We start from the raw sequence: 21412 nt of genomic DNA, 5'->3' as shown, positions 1-21412 counted from the left end.
AATATTCTGGAATTTGAGCACCTATAGCTTCAATTTTAGCTGGTGCTCCATCCAACAGTCCTATCTGTATTAAGTAGGAAAATAAAATTCTATTTCTCCAGTGTACAAAAGCGTACTGGCTACTCGCACATGCTCATCTTCTAGTCAGTCCTTCCTTGGAGAGATCCAGATCTACCACATTTCAATACCAACAGACTCAGCCAAAGGCTGCAGAAGGGACGCAGTAGGGAAGAACTTTGGTTATATCAACATGTCATGTCAGAATATGGTCAAAAATTCTGTTTCGTGATAGTCACTTAGCAAAATGCTAGACCTAAATGCCCTTACCACTGCCAGCTCAGAATGTACCGCGTGACTGCATTGAAATCTACACCTCCTCTGCCAGTGCAGGTCAGTTGGTTGTGTTACCAAATGATCTGGGGGAGGGCAAGGTGAATTTTTCCCACCCTAGAAGTGTACAACAGCATTTCATCACTCAGCCAGGCCCACTCACACATCACTCACTATTTCAGACACACAAAGCAATGCCAAACACAAACTAAGGAATGTTTTGTAAAGACACTGAGTATGAAGAGGGAAACATAGGGCTATTTATCAACTCAAGTACTGTTGCATCATTCTTGTAAGGTAGGGAAGCAGAGGAGCTGAGATGAGGAATTCAGAGGACAAACCAGAGTGGTCACAGAGGTTCAGTCTAGTCTTCCAGACTGCGAAATGCATTCTGCATATCCTCAAACAGTTGAGCATAGTCTGCCTTGATTTTTGTTTCACCATCTTTGACGGGGTCCTGAAAAACAATACATCGAGTGTACAGACCAGTCTTGAAAAGCCTCTGATCCTTAAGACAACCCTGTTTTGCCACTGCTATATTGTTTTTAACCTCAGGATTAAACACCTGCAAACAGGCCAAATGTACTTACATGTGTGGATTACACTACTACTCATTGTCTTGCTGAGGCAGACTACAGAACACTTACATTCTTATGTTTCTTAGCCTGTTACCCAGGAAATATCACTTTCTTTCATAACTACTAGTGTATTAGAGGGCCATCTCTACTTAACACGCATTCATCTTCTGGTTTCCATTTTTCAGCCAAACTGTCCACTGCTATGCTGCATGCTAAGTGTCTTCTCACAGCCAGGGTTTGTAAATGAAAGGATTACTTCCCTATCTCTACATAACCAGCTCTCAAGCAAGCTTATGTGCCCAGGCGTACCTTGTTCTGCTCTTGCTGTTCTAGAAATATATACTAGGGATCTATTTGTTGCAGAAACAAGCCAGTACCCAGCAGGAGTAGAAGACATTGGTACACAAGAACACTTTACCTTTGCATGCAGTTATCTCATGGTATTTATTCCTAAAAGATTGGTGATACTAGCAATGGCTCAAGAGAGTTTACACGAAACAACCATCATACTTTATATTCCTTAGCTGCTTCAACATCAGATTGCATTACAGGTTAATGTCCTAGCAGTAAATGCTAAAACTCACCCAGAGGATGCTGGTGTTAAGTATAGGGGTAGAAAAGCTGCACTCTACATGGATGGGTAACCCAAGTACATAGACATTTATCTATGGCAACTGATAACCACTTCTAATTACAGCCTTTTAGAGGCACTGAGAACTCCCCCAAAGTAACCCAAGCTGGTTCCTTAGAACATACCTTGAATTTCATGGAGGTAAGTCTATAGAGGATTTCACTCATGTTCTCTCGGATAATGGACCACGTGATCTTATTGTCACTCTGGGCTGTGGTTTCTACAGCACGGCGTGCCATGTCATAAAATGCAATCATATTGGAAAGCATTCCCACTGTTTTGTAGAAAGGGCAGAATCTGATGAAACAGAAGAGCATCTTGGAGCAATTAACAGGACTACTCTTTGCCCCTGCCTTTGCAGCAACTCTGAATTCTCACCTGAAATAAAGTGTTAGTCTACTTCATGTCAAAGGAGAGAGACAGCCTATTGATTGACCTATCTAAAAACATGGAGCAAGGTTTCTGAAACAGCATCCAAACACTGGACAAAATGGGACAGAACAGTAACCATTGCTATACAAGTCTGACATCTCAATCTGTGCCACTGCAGATGAGAAAGGGAAAACACTAGCAGTCAGCGGAATTCCTCCTTCCTGTTTTGTCCATTATGGGAGCAGGCTTCCTGAAAACAGCATGGGAGAGCCTGACAGCTCTGCAAGTTTCTTTGCTCACAGGAAAGGAAGCTTTTCTATGATAAGAGCACTCCAGAAGCTTCACACAGAGTCGTTTTTGTTTTTTTGTTTTTTTTTAAATGGATAGGTGACTGCGATGGAAAGTACCTCACTATTATCTATACAGTATATCATGATACTTCCTGTGCTTCTCCATCACATAAAAGCATGCCTTACCCCAATAACATAACTAAAAGCACACACCATACAGAATGATGCACATCTAAGTTTTTAGAGAATATTTCCAAACCTCCTGAGCTATCTGGGCTGGGGAGTGAGCAGAAGTTCAAAGCACCCCTTGGCAGGCTGTTAAAAATGAAAGGATAGTGAGGAAGGAAGTAAAAGTGAAGGAAGATGATAAACACAGCACTAGGGGAGAAAAAAATTAGTAAGTTTTTAAACAGATCAAACTTCTCAGTTACTTGCAATCATCTGCTGCTAGAACAAACAGGAAGACTTTGGGTGTTGCCTGTGAAAACAAAGTGGCTGTCTTCTCCTGAGGACACGCTATTGCAAAAACTAACTGAGCTGTATTCATTTCAGTGGTTGAAAGCTGAAGAAACTCAGACTGCATTTGGAAAAGGTCTGTGTGCCTTGGGGTAAAACAATATGAATGCTTTGTTCTATGGCTTCTGTTCTATCATTTGTTTATGGCAAGTAAAATTCACTTCTGCACTGATTAGGTTCCAAATAAAATAGCTATCGAAATCCAGACTGCACATGAACGAGGCAGCACTGTAGCCATTTAGATCTTACCTGTCATAAGGTGTATAACCGTTCTGTTGCAAGAAGTCATCTTTTATCAGCTTGGCAACCTCCAGAGTAATTTTGTCTGTTTCTGCCAAAGAAGCCTAGAAAGGTAAGGTCCACTGTTAGTTCAGTACTTATGTAGATGAAATCACAGATTCAGAGTGGTGGGGCTGGAAGGGACATAAAAAGATCACCCAGTTCCAACCCCCAAACATGTTTCCATGCATTACCACCACCTTGTAAATCAGTAGAGCTCACCTAAGCATTGTGAAATTAAATTCCTCTCTAGCACACACTACGTACCTGTAAACCACCGTTTTTATGGTACTATACTAAAACAGTTCTCGTGGAATCCCACACTTGCCCCACAGCTGGTTACTCACCTTCCCTACGAGCTGCACAATCTCTGCAAGATCCTCCTCTTCCTGCAGGATCTCTTTGGCCTTTGTCCTGAGAGGGACAAACTCTGTAAAATGCTTGTCATAGTATTCATCCAGAGCACGGGTGTATTTGCTGTAACTGATCAGCCAGTTGACAGAGGGGAAATGTTTGCGTTGTGCCAGCTTCTTATCCAGGCCCCAGAAAACCTGCCAGAAGCCAGTGAGATCAGCCAGTGTTCAAAAACAAAATAAATGAAAGCAAAACAAACCATAAAAACAATCAAAACAACCCCCAGTATGACAAGCAGGTTTGAGCAAACAACACAGCAAAGGCTACCACAAATCTTCAAACAAAAGCCTGAGAAAGAAAACCTGCCTTTTACTCATTTAACTGTAGCAGTGACTTTCAAATATGAATCATCAAATTAATCATAGAATAGATTGGGCTGGAAGTAGAAGAGACCCCAAAGATCATCAAGTTCCAATCCCCCATATATTCATCTCAAAAAAAAAAAAAGAAAAAAAAGTTGAATTTAGGTTTATCCAGCTTGAGATTCCACCTCATTGAGGAGTCACCAGTAGCAAAGAACACACAAGTCTAATTAAGTGGAGCCCTTTTTGACATAGCTCATTTTACCAAAACAGGGATGGGCGATCACTTGCGAGCTATCCTTCTCCCAGTCATCTGCTCTGAGGATTTTTTCCATGGTTTCAATGCACCTGCCAAAGGTGGTTCACTTTCCATCCTACCTCTGAGAGTGGCCATACTTAAGTTGCAGCTCAAAAGGCTGCAATCGAGAAGCAAAGGAATATTCCTGAGCAGTCACTGCTAGAAGGAATTATTACTTTTTCTCCCTTTTCCAAACACGTCAGTTCAGAGATCTCACAAGAGATTTCACGTCCTACACTGTTGGAATACATCCTGCAAAGCTGTCTGTGTAAAATTAAAGCTCTCCCACCACAACCAGTGGCACTAATGTATTAAAGTACAACCATTTTGTCTAGGTCTGGCAGCTCACACAAAGGGGCTGCAGCATAGCGAGACCTACCTGAACAATGCCCAAAGTAGCTGACGTTACAGGATCTGAGAAGTCACCTCCTGGTGGAGAGACACTGAGCAGAAAGATATAGAAGGAAAAGTAAATCAGAATCATTGGCACACTTTAATCTGAACATATGACCACACAGGTCCATGATATACAAACAAGAAAGGCCAACATCACATAAGTAACGGACTACAAATTCTTACTGTGATATGCTGAGAGTGGCAGCATATCTACTCAGGTGTGTGATATCAATTACAGTTATATCAGTAAAGATTAAAGGCAAAGATTTTATGTAAAATACCCCAATTTGAAATGATTTTAGATAATTATCAGATATTCACCTATACAGCACGCACTAACTTCCTTTGGGCTTGACATGGCAATACCTGCTTCCCCAACAGGTAAAAGCTTCCCAAACTGAAAAGCAGCTGCATTTGTTGTGGACAACAGAACTAAGGACAAATAATGGACTCTGGGAGAAGCTGCAGGTGCTAGAGGCTCTGCTAAAACCTATGGAGGAAGAGCCATTTTACTCACAGCATGTTAGACTGATCAATACAGCCTACAAGAAAGCATCTGCCTACTGTGTAAGCTTCCAGTTTGCACTGCTGCAAGACACCTGTCATTACATCAAAAAGGAAGGCAGTGATGATCAGTTTTCTCTTCTCTTACACCAAAAGTTTCAAGCGCCTCTGCTTTCCTTCCTTTTGGTCACTCTTTCACTACATTAACTCAGTATTGTCACCACAGCTACACAGGAATGCTTTTCAAACAAAGTTCTCATCTATCACATTAGCTGAAAATTTTAATGTGATTTGTCTGGGCACTACACGCTTTTCACAGCCCTGCAGTTTGAGATATCCTGTTCCTGTTCCCTGTAATTCTGTTATTTAGCAAGAGAATCAATAATACATTATGCTCCCACACTGTTGCTCCAAATGTCCCCTCTTTCCCATTCTGAGCATGGTTTGACATACTTTTCAGTGACAGTGCTAATGGCTTTTTTCCTGGAGCCCTTTTCTCAGACAGCCATGACTGTGGTTCTACATCACACAGAACTACCAACCACGTTCATTCTCCTCCTGTGCACAGGTTAGCAACAGTTGAGGGTGATCAGACATGATGTATTTATGCACATTATACATTCCTAGCTCTGTAGCTGCGCACAGCAACAAGACCCTCTTGTTTGAAAGTATTTTGACATACAAAAAGATAGAGGAAGAACCGCAGCAAATACAAAGGAAAGAAATGCAACTCACGCTCCAACAATGCTGACACTGCCTTCCCTTTCAGGATTTCCCAGACACTTCACTCTGCCAGCTCGCTCATAGAAAGAGGCTAAACGGGCACCAAGGTAAGCTGGATAACCACTGTCTGCAATTATGAACATACAGAAATCGAGTCAAAAGCTCTGAGTTCAAAGGATGTATTTACAAGTCTAGATGAAGAAAAGAACAACTCACCAGCTGGCATTTCAGCCAGTCGTCCTGAAATTTCTCTGAGGGCCTCAGCCCATCGGGAAGTAGAGTCTGCCATCATACTGACATGGTAGCCCATGTCCCGGAAATACTCTGACAGGGTGATTCCTAGAACAAATACAACAGCACAATGCAGGATAGCAAACAAGATAAGTTATTTATGTTTACAGTCTGATGTCAGTAAAGACTGAAAGTTACTGTTCCTTTCCACAAGCCCATGATGGATTTTTTTTTTTTTCTTTTGTTTATTTTGTTCCACTCTTCTCATTTTTGCTTACAAACCATTCTGGCAAATCTTATGTTCCTGTGCATTTCTTTAAGGAGACAGGGCAATATCACTGACGCTACTATTTGCCTCACAAAGCCTCTTCTTATTGTAAAATGTCTCCTTCCTTTCTAAGTCACCAGAACATATAAAGATGTTTTATCTGACAACTTTTCATGAAAAACTATTAAGAAAAAAAAATCATCTGAGAGGCTGCAGTGGAAAAAAGTACTTCTCAGAGAGAGCTATTTCTACCCATTGAGAAGCTGTACTTGTCAGCAAAAAGCTGCTCATGAAGAACACAATTACATAATTAATACATGGGGCAGAACTACAGGAGATCCAATGTGATTAAGTTTAATTTATAAGCAGAATTCATTCAACATGTGGAGATCATACTTGGGGATAAGAAAGACAAATCCATTTGTGATACTAAGACTTCATGCAGGCATAGCTTGAAAGGCTTGTTTACGTAATTAAGCAGGGGTCCTGGTACTGATCATCCCAGGAACTGAAAATACTAGAGCATGATGACTTGCTCCATACATGCAGCCTCTTCCAGCCTCCTGTAAATCTTACCAGTATAGATAGAGGCCTCTCTGGCAGCCACAGGCATATTGGAGGTATTTGCTACCAGAGCTGTTCTCTTCATGATGCTTTCTACCTTGCCATCAACTTCCATTGTTAACTACAATGCAACAAAAAAGACACAACAAAAACTATAAAGATTCCAACAAATTTAACAATTTATTTATTTAAACTCTATTACCTTATATCAGGATAGCCTCCTCACAGCTAGTCTAACAAAGCAGTATTTAGATTAGAGATCTCAGGATTCTATACTGTTTTTCCTTCCAGAATGAGTTGTACACGTGCCTCAGCCTCATCCCATCTTCCACTAACAGCAATGCCTATTAATCTCACTGCTCACCACAGATAAACAAGTGATGACAAATCTACTCCAGGAAGTACATTATCCTCTTTCAGCCTCACTTTACTAGGCTGAAAGAGCCAAAAATCCTTAAATCCACTAGGAAACAGAGAGTTTTTTTCCCTCACCTGTACCAATCTGAGTCCAGTTTTGACAACTGGACGTAAGCCCATGTACATAACTCAGATGATCTCTCATATGCACATGAACAGCAGAATGCATATCCTGACATTTGTGTAGCACTCTACTTACTGAGATTTACCTTTGTCCATTGTCACACTGCAAATCAGCACGTAAAAATTATTTCTAACAGTGGAGTTTCAACCTAACAGTTTGGATCTGCTCTTTATTTTACAGAGCTCTGCACCACAACCAGCCCACTAACATATAACAACAGTAAGGTGAAACCAGGCATTTTCAGCTTCCTTCAGAAAGTATTCTGAAGCCTAACTGGCAAAATTTGTATACTTGTAACAGCACACATCACCACCTTGCACCTTGTAAATACAGATGCCACATCTGGCATACGTGATTAAGCTAGAAAAGTTAGAGATAACAACAACAAAAGGTAACATCCTTGTAACGGTGCTAAATTATACTCAGGCATTCAGTTTGGGTTTCTTTTAAACAAGTTAAAAGGTATGCCCAAACACTAGGCCAGATGTTTCTTGAGAGGCCACTAAAGACATGCTTGTATGATCCAAAAGTGATTTCTGCTGCTACAGTCAAAACTTACAGCCAATAAGATTTTTTTCAAATCACTATGCCAATAAGGTATTTTATTCAGTTGCTGTACTAGTATAATAGCAAGTCTTTCCAAGAAGGTTTACTCTCCATGAATTTTCCATACTAACCTCAGGAAAATCTCTCAGCACTTCAGACATTTCATTTCCTCGTTCTCCACAGCCTACATAAATGATGACATCACTGTTGGAGTATTTTGAGAGAGACTGTGAGATCACAGTCTTTCCACAACCGAATGCCCCAGGAATTGCTGTTGTACCCCCTTGTACACACCTGAGTAAAGAAAAGGGACTCTTAGCAAGGAACTCAAAAACAGCTCTCTTCCATTTCAGAATATGTTTTCTAGTAAGGAAACAACTGCATAATTAAAAGCAGAACAACAGGATTCACTATTCAGTGTTCGGTCTGAGAAGCACAATGGTGTTTCACTAAACCAAAGACCAAAGGAATAAACTATCCTTTCTTTCTACTGCCTTTGAAATACATGTGGTAGGCTGGTACAATAACTGCACTTGCAGGCTTGAGACATAGTTTACATAGCTGGAAGCACTGATGGAACACAAACGTTAAGAAAAGAACATCAGTGCTACTTAAATGTGCATTACAAGAATGAGCAGAACAATATTTTAGGACAAAAAATTACTCCATTCTGCACCTTGGGACTCAGCCACTTACATGAGAATTTTGAGTTAAAATTCAACATGACAGTTTCTGTCAGTGGTAACTTCAGACTCATTGCAAACTACACATCCACAGGAACGTGGAAAGAGATCCTACTCATGTGCTCAAATGCAAATATCCAATCTTGAAAGTCCTAGCTTTTCTGGAGGTTTGGTATGAATAAATCATTTATTTCCTGAATTAATGTAAAAGAATCATCCTGTTAAACCTCCTTTTAACTTTTCCCCACTTCCATTTTCCATTCATAGTTTCCTCTGTCAGATAGAAATATTATCAACTCAGCTAGATAACTTGTTTTGAGATTATGCTGTGGTACACAATGAATGTTTGGGGTCTATTCACCCTTAAAGAAATTAACACTATCCTTTCTCCCAAAACAGATTTCTTATATAGGAACAGACAGAATATTACTTACGGGAAGAGGGCATCTAGCACCCGCTGGCCAGTTAACAAAGGATGATTTGCTGGTAACTTTTCAGTCACAGGACGGACTTGACGTACAGGCCAGACTTGGACCATAGTGAATTTTTCCTTCACACCTTCAAACTCCAGCTCTAAGACAACATCCTAACAAAGAGCACCAGACATCTGAAGTAAGCCAACAACCACACAACAGATCAGCACGCAAATTCTCACCTCCACTGCTCCACGCTACTAGGACTTCAACATGACCATAGATTTTGCAGATCTTAACACCCTATCATCTCTCCCTGAGGAAAAGCACGTTTCCACATTTACAATACTATGGGGGAATTTTTCATATTCATTGGATACTGTAGATGCCCACACAGAATGGCAAATATAGCATACGTAAGTGCCACATGTAAGTCATAAACACAGAAAATAACTGCACAAGAAAAGCCACATAATCCCTGCTGGGAGGGCAACAGAAGCCAATTCGAACATTCTGTTGCACAAAAGGCTCTGAAGGTGGCATCTCACAGAAGAGAAAGGGTCCTGTAACCTTATGAAAGAAACATGGAACACCTCGGTAACTGTTATTTGGGAGACTTACTGAAGTGTCATAATTTCCCGGTGGAGCAATGTATGTAACTGTGCCCCTGTTCCGTGGGGGCAGCATGATTTTGTGTTTGATAAGAGAGTTTTCATTCACCACGCCGTAAATGTCTCCACCAGTGATGTGGCTGCCAACCTGAAATCAGAAAGCACCTATTAGCCATAAACAAGAATTTCATTTTGAAAAAAGAATGCTGATGAAGAATCACATAAATAACTATCAAGTCTAGCACCATTATGACTTCCTTTACAAATGCACTGCTACACGCAGTAGCCCATTTACATATGAGTATTTACATAACTCATTACTCTAACAGCACATTGCTAGCAATACTAAATGCATTCAGGAGCATTTCAAGGCTTGGACTGTAGCATTTACTGATTGATGCAAGGAATTCTCCTTGCTTCTTTCATACCTCTCAGCTTAATGTGCTAAGTAGAGAATCTGCTAACCTGCAGGACTGAAAAAGAAAGAAGATGCCAACGGCTAAAGCTATGATTTTTTTCTAGCTCTAGAACTATCTTCACTGTATTCTGTTGTTATTCATTTTGCCAAGGTAACACCTGTTCCTGCTAGTGGAACCACACTAGGCAGTAAATTCTTTATGGCACTGCAAACGCATTAGAATTTTGCAAGTTTCTCATATGCAACAATACAGGGAGTCACATGGACTAAGTTCTGGTGATCCCTGTCTGGTTCTCACTCTCACATATCCTTAAAACACCATATTACCTCTTTTCATGAGCTTGATTATTTGTAACTACAGTTCCTAGCAGTCACAGCCTTGGTGCTCTGAGAAGGAAGGAGAGAGGGGAAGACAGGCTTAGCAGGACCTACCCGCAAGTTTTTGGAAGGTGTGAAATCCCATTTGACATCTCGGCTCAAAGCTGACACATTGACACCTCTAGGGATATAGATACTTTTGGTCAGGGTGCTGATGTCTGACAGCGGCCTCTGGATACCATCAAAAATAGCTCCCATAATGCCAGGCCCCAGTTCCACTGAGAGGGGTTTCCCAGTGCGGAGTACAGGATCTCCTACGGATACACCAGCTAAAGATTTGCTGAGGAAAAGTTCATCCAGAGAAATTACAGGGTAGAGGGCATCACACCCACATCATCATACCCTTACAGCACCTTTCTGACATTAATGTGAAAGTTTTGTTAATATATTACATATCATCATTTGGGAAGCACGTAGACATTATACTAAACTCCAGCTGAAATTGCTGAAGCAATGAAGTTGTTCATCCTCTGGAGAGGTAGAGTTGAGAGCATATGTTCTGAGTTACAATCATCAGTTCAAGTCAACTATATGCATACATTTCTTGTTGTACAAGACAGCATGATGGCAAAACATCATCAAAGCATTTCGTTTATCTTCAAACATGTTTTCTAGGTTTACTGTTAAAAGCAGACAGTGGCATGAAAATTTTTTTTTTTTTTTTTTTTTTTTTTTTTTGCTTTACAGTTTGCTAGAAACACACATCACAACAGTTTTAACCTTGAGCTTTGCAGAGCTTTTTTGACAGGAGTCTAATTGTAACGAGAGTTTGCCATAGACCAGCATCTCCCTCCTCTCCAGCACTGAGCTGTCCCTCTTAGGCACCACCTGAGCTCCAAAGATGCTCAATGGGCCTCTCTGCAAAGGGCCAGTAGTTTAACAAGCCCTATTAGAATACAGGAGACATTCTAAAAGCTTATGTATGACTCACAGAGAGATTAAATGCAAGTCGTATTCAGAAAGCTCTTGCTATCCTCTCATTAGAAATCTAAGAGTAAACTGTACTTAAGTACTGGACTTGTTGGATGTATTGATGGAAGACTACTAAATATAACTATGAATTGTGATGATATGACAAATAACATTTCAAGTTAATAGGTACAGACACAACCCACTGACCAGTTTACCATTCAGCTCCCCAAAATAAAACACTGGGAGCCAGTACAGGCTTCTTCCTAACATCAATGGATAGACAAAATCAACTCTTAAGTTCAGAAAAATATTGAGGGGGAGCAGGGGGGAAGCTATCTAAGTTTCATGAATTGCTCTTATGACACTCTCTTATATGCTTTCAACAGAAAATACACTTTACATCAACTAGATTTTAAATACATGCTGTCCATCTCTCATCTGGATGAAGATTCTGCAATCACAATGCAGAAACAAGAAAGGAACAGACCGTATCTGTTAGAACAGTCCGTGCAGAAGAAGGAATCCTGCCTACTTTACATTTCCTACAGAAGCATGCCACAGGCAGAGTTTTCAGAAGCAAAGAAAAAAATACAACATACTGCTTGGTAGTTTTGCCATTCATAGCTGACACCTGTCAAATTTTCATCAAGGAGCTGTAACATTTCAATGCAAGTGAACCCAAACACCTTGCTTGGTTTCCAGGAAAAACAACAAAGAAGTTTCCTTCTTACACAGCCAACCAATATAAGGTGTACCTCAAAACTATCAGAATTTACAAAAGATGTACAGAACAGATGCTGGATGCTGGCACTGGAAGTAACAACTGCTGGTCCCGGTCAGTTTTGTTCATCTTCTTTAACATAACCACCATCATGTTCTGCCTGGTCCAAAGGGAAAGGATACATGTTTCTTCATACACCTGGACAGTTGCCAAATCACCTTCCAGTCGGATAATTTCCCCCACCAGTTCACTGTGGCCTACTCGTACCAGCTCATACATAGCAGCACCTGCCATGTTGCAAGCAGTGACCACTGTAGAAGACAGACACACAGAGATAATTTGTTTTCCTACAGTCAAAAAGAAAATTCTGATCAGAAGCTACTAAACTCTGGACAGCATGAGACTAGCGTTCACTCAGATCAGGAGTACACCTCTGATTTAACACAGGGATAACTTGGCTGCCACAAGCCCTGCTGTTTTCAGGATATTTTACAATTTGTGATCGGTATTCCACAGCACAACACCACGCAGTGCACTGGGAATTAACAAGTTAATGCTGCAGCTGCAATCTCAGAAGAGAAGAGTGTACTACAGCTCCCAGAAGAGTTCATTATTCCATTTCCGTTTTCCATTCAGACAGAAAGATCAAACTGACTGGGAGTCATGAGACTCTTCTCTCCTTTTCCTGCTCATCTCTGCAATGTGTGCTCCCCAGCCACCTTGCCTACAGCATTACAGTAAGGCCTTTGCTTTCAGTCGCTCTCTCATTTATTTGACTTACAAGCTTCAATTCCAGTTATACTGTATTATTGTGTTATCTCACATTCTGCTATCATATTTACTAAATTAGTTTTCTCCCTTAGCTTGCTGCTGTTGCCTCATTTCTAAGGTCCATTCTTCCGCCACTATTTTGTTTTTAGGCCCATCTCCCTACCTTTTCCCTATTTCCCACTCCTTCAGCATGGGTCCCTCATTAGTCACAGTACTACGCCGAACTGGGCTGGAACTGTGACATTAGTTTAAAAGCTAAAAGAAAAAGCTTTCCTATACATTTCATGGCTGATCCTTTATGCTCATAAGAGTACATTGCCAGAACACGCCAGAACACAAAATTCACACTAATTCCTCTGACATATCCTGATAGATGGTGAATGTTAAGGACTTTAATGATACAATGGCCTTTGTAGACATTCGACTAAATTAAAACATATGAGAGAATGGTGAAAGTGCACCCTGTACATCATAGTTATAGAAAGATATGACTGGAGACTGGCATTTTCCAGTTGTTTATAAACTTTTATTTCTCTTCATAGTATTTGATGCTAACATAAAGTACCAGTGAACCAATCAACTAAAGGTATTTCCTAAAGGCAACATATATACTTATATCTAAAGCAGTAGACATCTATACAGGTTTTAAGGAAATGCTATTTTGGTGTTTTATTTTGTATAAAAGTAACGAATTACTTAAATGTCTTAAGTTACACTTCCACAGATGAAGATCACAACACGTTTTGGACTTGAAGCCTTCTATCATTTTGACTTAAACATCAGCATAATAAACATCAGGTTGTAGGTAGACTGCTACTTACATGCAGTGTTGTTGCTTTAGAAGGAAATTCATCACGTCCTTTGTATTCTATCATCCATTTTACATAAAGGTTTCACATCTTTACCAAAAAAGTTTTTCCCACATCTTAAGAAAGCTGTATCAGTTTTAAATTGCATTCAATCATCACTTCTGCAATTAAGAAACTGGCTTTTTCTTTAGGTAGTCTCTAGCCAAGGTAGCTTCTGGTAGCTTCTTATTCATCACAGAATCCCTATCAAAAAGATGTACGCTCTTCTGTTCTCACACTGCCATGCTTTCCTACATCTCGTGAAGAGAATGCCAGAGGGAGAAGAAAAGCCAGTACACTCTGCATTTATGCTGATAAAACAGGAGGAGCAGTTCTCCCCCATACACACTAACATCGCCCTTGACCTTCGCAGCAATCCTTCAGCCAATGGTGCAGTAACACAGAACAGCCTGACACTGGCAGAGGACTGTGTATTCCAGAGAGCAAAGGGTCAAACGGGATTTCAATGAGAACAGACCAAGTATCACACACCCTCATTGAGAAGCCCAATGCAGATTCCTGACTAGGTGGCTTTATCTCAACCAGAATGCTTGCAATTTATTTATTTTTTTAAAACTTACTGTTCCTCAATCTGCTTACTGTTCATTATATCTTTTAATAAAACTAATCAGCATTAACACCTCACTAGTAAACATCTCAATCTTTCATAAATCTTTCATATAAGGCAGCAATCATTCTTAATATAAGCCCCAAAAAACCCTACCTACAACTTATCACACTTCTTCCAAGTGAACATCAGGATTAATAATACATTAGATTAAACAGAACCTATGATTTCCCTTTCAAAATACCTACCAGGTCCTGACACTCCATGGACATAGCCAACAAAAGCTTCTCTGTCCTCATCACGGATTTTTGGTAGCTTGGAGAAGTCCATTTTGCCTGTTTAACTGTATAGAAGGAAAAAAAGAGAGAAAAAGTCATTTCTAAAGAATACACACATATGCAGTTCATTCCTCCTCTCCCGCCTTCTGTTGTTTTCCTTTCGTTAGGAACAACACTGAAGAATTCTGAACTAATGTACCCTAAAACACTTTAACCACTCAGATCTTAAAGCTATGTAATATTAAAAAACAACTTGTTTAAGCAAACAAGAACTAACATCCCTCCCAGCTGCAGGGAGAGGGCTGGAACATTACTCCCTAATATGCTCCACAGAACAGTTACACTCCAAAAATACCCTAACACTACCAGCCTACTTTCAAGTCAAATAACAGGCCATTTAAACAATGGAGAACATCTTCTGCCTTCTACATCCCCCCTAGGGTCCTTCAAAATACAGAGGTTTTCTGGATTCTGAGTGATTCATAGGCAACTGCAAATAGAACAGCACAGGGATGCTTAACAGCCACCATTCTCTAAAAGGCAATGCTACAAAGAGAATTTCCACAATTACTATTTTTCCCACCTCAAACTGATGGATCACCATTTAAATAGAAAGCACATATTTTAATATCACACGCACTCAAAACTGCTCGACGTGTCTCACCGTTAGCAAAAGGTATCGTGCAGTCTTTGCTCTAAGTGAGACCTGTAGAACGTCAGAGAAGAATAACAGCTAAAAAACTCAACTCACAACAGTTAAACAGTAGACTGATATCTCCTGACAGTTACTGAATGGAAAAGCTGAACAGCCGTCACAGAAAAAGCTGTTCAGAAACCTCACGGATCTGCGTTTGCCCTGTAATTGGCAGTTGGGCTGTCCTGCTTCTGGTGCAGATAAGAACATGTAAGGGGTTTGTCAGCCCTTATCATGCTTTGCGTTACCTTGGAAACGAGTTAGAGAGCAGCAAGGCAAATGCCTACCCACTCCCACTGTATTGGCAAATGTATCGTACACTGCTGGTGGAAGGTGCAGCGTGGTAGCCTCTGCATACCTACAGGGCCTATCTACCTAGCAAAAGCATGCCATTCAACAATACAAACCTTGTGTAACACAGCTTCCATTGACTCATTTCCCAGCAGCTACCCCAACAGTTGACTGTGACTCAGTCGCCATCAGCCTGGTGTGGAACTGGTGAGTGGGAGCTCAAAGCCTCTAAGTTGGGTATCTGTAAGATCCCCCCTACTCCCTGTAATGACAGTCTATCCGTTAAGCTGCCTCCTCTTTAGGTCTAGAAGATGATTTTCATTTCACTGCTTATTTCATTGCTCATAATCCCCTTCTGACGAGTGGCAGAGGGAGGGCCTCACAAAACAGTCCGTAGTCCCTGAGCAACTGGTAAGAGCTCATTCTGGTTGACTAACATCAACTATCTCCTCTTGCACTGGAAAATGCAGCTAGTCCTTTGAATCCACCCAGACACATAACACGAAACAACCTCTGGAGTCCTACTACTAAACCTCCTACGGGAGTATAAACAAGAAAGCGCTAGACACAACTCTCTAAGTGAATTAATGGCACTGTTTGGCAGCCATATGGCAGAGGGTCTCAAAAGGAAAGACTCAATCTACCAAGGCAAACAAAAGCCGGAAGAGCACTGGCCAGTTTCAAGTTAAATCAGCACTCCTTCATATCCAAATCAAAACCTGAGGGCCAGTTAAAGCAAGGAATTCTTCCTCACCTTTGCTCAATCTCCTATGCACAACACAGACAGGAAGAAAAACACCATCACTCGCCCAGCCAAACTGACTCCTTCGTTAAGGGGCTGCACATCTTTTAACCTTGAGTACAAATTAAGAAATGCTACACTGTTTGTCCATGGACAGTTTTCTTGTGCTTCTTGCATATCAGCATTACAGATGTTTGTTTTAGATGAAAAAATTCACAGAAAGCAGAAATGCTGTTTTACATACTTGTACTGTTACACATCTGTCTTGTCAGCAATCAGAACGGAATTCCCTAAAGCATGTTGGGATTTGCTAAGCATTGCTTCGTCTGCGTACAAACCCAGACACCACAGCAGCTAGCCATTTTGAAAGCCAACTGGTTCGTACAGCCCTTTAAGGGCCTCTCACCAACACAGGATTTGCAATTCACTCTAACAAAGACTACTAGCATACAAACACAGGGTATTAGCTCAATTTTAATTCCCATATTATAAACAAGGATGTATCTAGCACCCTGTAATACTTACAAACAGGAATCTTCCTCACCTCAGACTGTTCAACCACTAATTTAAGACACACTTTTAAGCTTTAACATGGTCATCTTCTATCTAACAGTGCCAGAAATTGAAATATTACTTGCTGCAGGAACATCTCAGACTCAAAGATGATTTATGAAGGTAATACCACAGTCATCATGAAAAAAAAAAAAAAAAAAAAAAAAAAAAAAAAAAAAAGCCACCAGCAATCCTCTAGCAATCCTAGATTTCTATCTTGATTTCTCCCCAGCACAGTAATTTGGCTACATGGGAACCCCCAGTGGAAGTATCCTGCTCCCAATGCTGGAGAAACCTGTTTTCTGCTACAGTTTTAGTTTTGCTTCCATTACTTGATCAGTCCCCCAGGTTTCCCTATGATCTGCCTTACTACAAAGATCTCTGCAAATTAAGCTTCTAGTGAGATTTTTAGAAGGAGCCTTCTTACAGCACTTAAGAAAATCCACGACTATTTACTAATATAAACACAGATTCTTACCTTGTTTTGCAAATTCAGGAGGGACAAAAATCCCCACAAATGAAGCAAAGCCAGAATTTGGGAGTTAAGCAGCACCACTTCCCAAATAATTGTCCTTCTAATGCCCCTATACACAGGGATGAGAAAGCCTGCTGCAGAGGGGAAAGAGATTTCTGACACACAGCAGAGGCACAACCACCTGACTTGATGAGTCATCAGTCTCTCTCCCACCAGCACCAGGGAATGCCGCAATAGCAAACCAAGCAACCTAAAGCCCAGCAGAACTCCCATCTACACCCTCCTTGTAGCACAGTACCAGACATAATAAATTACAAGAAGCCCTTGCCATTCATAGTAAGGACCTCCTACAAAGCCAATGACCTCAATGTGCCAGACGCCCCAAGTGCTGCATGTTAATACATGAAAAATCCTTGAGAGACGCACGCTTGCTGCTGGAATCACAGCTTGCCTACCAGTGCTCCAGTGTGATATCTCTCTGCCAGTGAACACTGTTCCCCAACAGCCTAACAGACGACTGCTTAACAACAGGCTGCATAGGCAGGCGCCAAAAGCACTGCAATTCTAATTGCTTGAGCGTTTAGAACAGGTATCGATTCTCAACAAAATAGTCTTGTCAGAGCCTACTGCTGTAACATAAACCCCTCCGCCTTGCTGGCAGAAGCATTGGTGTGTAACACCCAACACCTTGTTTATGTGGACTGATGTTACACCTTTTGTGACAGCCACTAGCTCCCACTGTCACAGGCTGGTGGGCACTGACGTTTCCCTGCATACTGTACAAAAGACAAGCAGCTGCACGTTCTCTCCTCCCAGAAAGCTGCACAATACCAAGAGCTCCTAGCAGCCATCACGAGTCTATCTTAATAGGTTCTAGGATAAGCAACACATCAAATTGGCACAAAAGCCTAAATGCAACTGTCAAAGCTGCATTAAGTAGCACAAGATTCAGAGACAGAAGCATTACGTTAAACTGAGACAGGAGAGGTTTAATTTAGATATTAGGAGGAAGTTCTTCAAGTTTTTCACACAGAGGGTGGTGACACACTGGAACAGGTTGCCCAAGGAGGCTGTGGATGCCCCATCCCTGGAAGCACTCAAAGCCAGGCTGGATGTGGCTCTGGGCAGCCTGGTCTGGTGGTTGGTGACCCTGCACATAGCAGGGGGGTTGAAACTAGATGACCTTTGTGTCCTTTTGAACCCAGGCCATTCCATGATTCTATGATGTTGGAGTAAGCCAACAACCCTAGCTGGCTCAAACAGCATGTAAGACTGCACTTAAGTCAAGTTTTAGAATCATGGCTGCCAACACTTGCTGTGTTCTCCTGAACAGCTTTTAATACAGGATGTAAATCCCACTATCTGGATGTATGAGGAAGTGTTGCATGGATCCCATAAATAATATGGTAATCACTGACACAGATTTACTGTAACCTGGACGGTTTATACTTCCCCTTCTAACAAATGATATTTTTTAAGAGGAAGTGTTAAAAAGAAGATACAGTGCCTCGGGTTACTAGACAAATACAGAAGTTAAACTGCATTTTGAGAATCCAGGCTATTTTCTCAGAAGGAACAGCATGCCCAGAACTCTGGCACAGGTGTCTTGGAACAGATGACAAATAGTATCATCAGGACATTCACTCCTTCAGAATACACAGTTGTAATTTTACCACAGCAGAGAAAATTACTCCAGATTTCTCAGTCACCAACGGAATTTCTGGGGCTGAAGGGCACCACAATCTATGAAAATCAGGCAGGATTTACCACCTATGCTCAGCAATGTGCCTTACTTTTCTCTTTATAAAAAGCATCATAGAGTCAAGATAGTAACTGTACCAACCTCTTAGCCCAAAGCTCAAGCTAGAACTATCACTGGTTCTTACACTCAACAGACAGCCTTCCATTTAAATACCCCATACCATTCCACTTGCCACAGGACACACAAGAGGTTGTCTCTGCTTGGCAGGTTGGGAATTTGAATCAGTAATGCTCACCTACATGCTATGGATCCACCTGCAACCATGCAAGGCAAGGCAATTTACCCTTTGTGTAACTTTCTCTAGGGTGCTATAAAGCTACTTCCCCTCACGTGAGGCTTGCTATTTAACATATGTACAGATACATTCAGGTACATTCAAGATTGAAAGAGGCTGCCACTGCCAGGATATTACGCTTGTCCTGAAGTCTAATGCCTTCAGGTAAGCCAATGCTGTGCAATGTGGTAATTCATGATGCCCATCACAAGTTCCTACTACTTTCTCAAATACACAGGGACCTACACGCCAATACATACAAGCTTCATACTTCAAGTAAATGTCATACCTTGCAAATTAGCCAAATATATGTAAAGTACATGAATTTTTATAACTAATACATATGAAAAATCATAACAGATTCTCACCAACCACAAAATGCAGCTGTGAAACCTACCCAAGCAAGCACCATTCAAGCATCCAAGCTTTTAGCAGAAGCTTGGAAGATTCCACAGAATCACAGAATTGCAGAGCTTGGAAAGGACCTCAAGAGATCATCAAGGCCAACCTTGCTGCTAAAGCAGGTTCCCTGCTACAATAGGTAGCACAGAGAGGCATCCAGATGGCTCTTGAACATCTCCATCTCCACAGAAGGAGAGTGCACAATCTCTGTGGGCAACCTGTGCCAGTGATCTGTCAGCCTTACCACAAATTAGTTCTCCCACACAACTGTATGGAACTTCCTATGTTCAAGTTTTAGGCCACTACTCCTTGTCCTTTTGCTAATCCTGGCTTCATTAATTTGCCTCCCAGCTCCCTTCAGATACTTATGAACATTAATCAGATACCCCTTCAGTCTTCTTCCTCTTGGCTAAACAGACCTAGGTTACTTAGCCTTCATTAATATGGGAGATGCTCCAGGTCCTTAATCATCTTTGTGGCTCTCTGCTGGACTTCTTCTAGGAGATTCCCAGGGAGCCCATTTCTTCAGTTAGCTCAAAAAAAGGACTAGAAAAAAGTTGTGTTTGAACTTGATTGAGAAGTTAACAGCAGCAATAACTTCAGACAGAAAGACAGCCAAGTCTTTCACCCTGTAACTGCTGTGACCCATTGAAGACCTGACCAGCTTAGTAGATTACCAACCTTTTGACTTCAAATGAATTGGTTATGCAATACCTAGAATTGGTAAGGATCCTTGTTTTATCAATTAAAATACTCCTGTTTTGAGAGAAGCCCCTTTGTCCATCTGAACAGATCATCATCTGACTGGTTAAAAGCCACAATTTTCCATAACACAGTTTTCTAACACTGATTCTTACCTCCCAGCCCAGAAGGCTTCTCCAGAAGAGCTTCTGAAGTTCAAATGGACGAGCTTCCCCTTCTTTCTAGTTATTACACTGCTTCACAACGAACAATTTGGCACTCCTTTCAGATTGTAAAACCTCCTGCCCCTTCTCTGACTTGCTAAACTTCCACACAAAAGAAAGAGCTAATGCAACAGAGACCCAAGCTGTAACAGAATATTAATATTCATTTCTAAGTCCTATAGTAACCTCTTTTCTTATCTTGATCCTTCCAACTGCTATGGCTGAGTTCTCCAGCCGTCTGCTCTGCACAATGCTCAGTCACTTCCCCTAGATGAGCAATAGTTTCATTAACCTCACTAACACTACTGCAAAGCTGAAGCATCTACCTTTACATTTACTAAACAAAACACTCACTCAGCTTTTAGGTGCACTTGGTTTTGTTACTTGAAATATTTTTTGTTATTCTAATCTTTAAGATTACAAACATCAGAATGGGATGAATGCAAAGCTGTAAGCAATTACAGAAGCTTCACTGCAGCTCAGCAGGGTAACTTCTGAACGGTCAAAGATTCTTAGTTTACAGAACAAGAAGTGTACAAACTCACAAAGCAACTATCGCTGGGCTTACAGTTGGGGTCAGTTTTACATGCAGAAAAATACTGGCAAATTGGGCTTGTTAAAACATACCTGCTCATCTGTGAGCCTCACCACTACCTAACCTCTCACCCCTAAATGGGATAGCCAAAATGCTGCTCCAGACTTCACAGTAAGCATTTCATCACGGATGACTGCTCAGAAAGTTAAATGGAAAGTAGGGATATTATGGAATCTTCATTTTATTATGTGAAGTATTTGACAAACTAGCTTGCTTGAAGAGTTGAACCCGGAATGATTTTGTGTGAAAGCCATTGAGAAAGATCTAATACACCCAGCAGATAAAACTATTCTTTTACAGCACTTTGGTATAATGAAACACCTGGCTGGAATCACA

General features: G+C 41.0%; 1 protein-coding gene across 1 annotated transcript; it reads right to left on the bottom strand.

Annotated features, from left to right (window-relative positions):
* Nucleotides 1-694: 694 nt before the first annotated feature.
* ATP6V1A (ATPase H+ transporting V1 subunit A) lies at nucleotides 695-14436 on the bottom strand (the record flags this gene model as incomplete). The annotated part of the gene is made up of 14 exons (XM_079549356.1): nucleotides 695-787; nucleotides 1665-1836; nucleotides 2967-3061; nucleotides 3344-3547; nucleotides 4390-4453; nucleotides 5646-5760; nucleotides 5850-5972; nucleotides 6709-6817; nucleotides 7915-8077; nucleotides 8901-9052; nucleotides 9501-9638; nucleotides 10341-10555; nucleotides 12102-12230; nucleotides 14355-14436. The coding sequence occupies 14 exons, from the start codon at nucleotides 14434-14436 to the stop codon at nucleotides 695-697; spliced, it is 1854 nt and encodes a 617-aa protein (XP_079405482.1).
* Nucleotides 14437-21412: the final 6976 nt, after the last annotated feature.

The sequence above is a fragment of the Tetrao urogallus genome (assembly GCF_951394365.1).
Source record: "Tetrao urogallus genome assembly, chromosome: 1".
Lineage (NCBI taxonomy): Eukaryota > Metazoa > Chordata > Aves > Galliformes > Phasianidae > Tetrao > Tetrao urogallus.
Note: the sequence above shows the minus strand (reverse complement) of the source record. Positions and strands in the feature narration are given on the sequence as shown.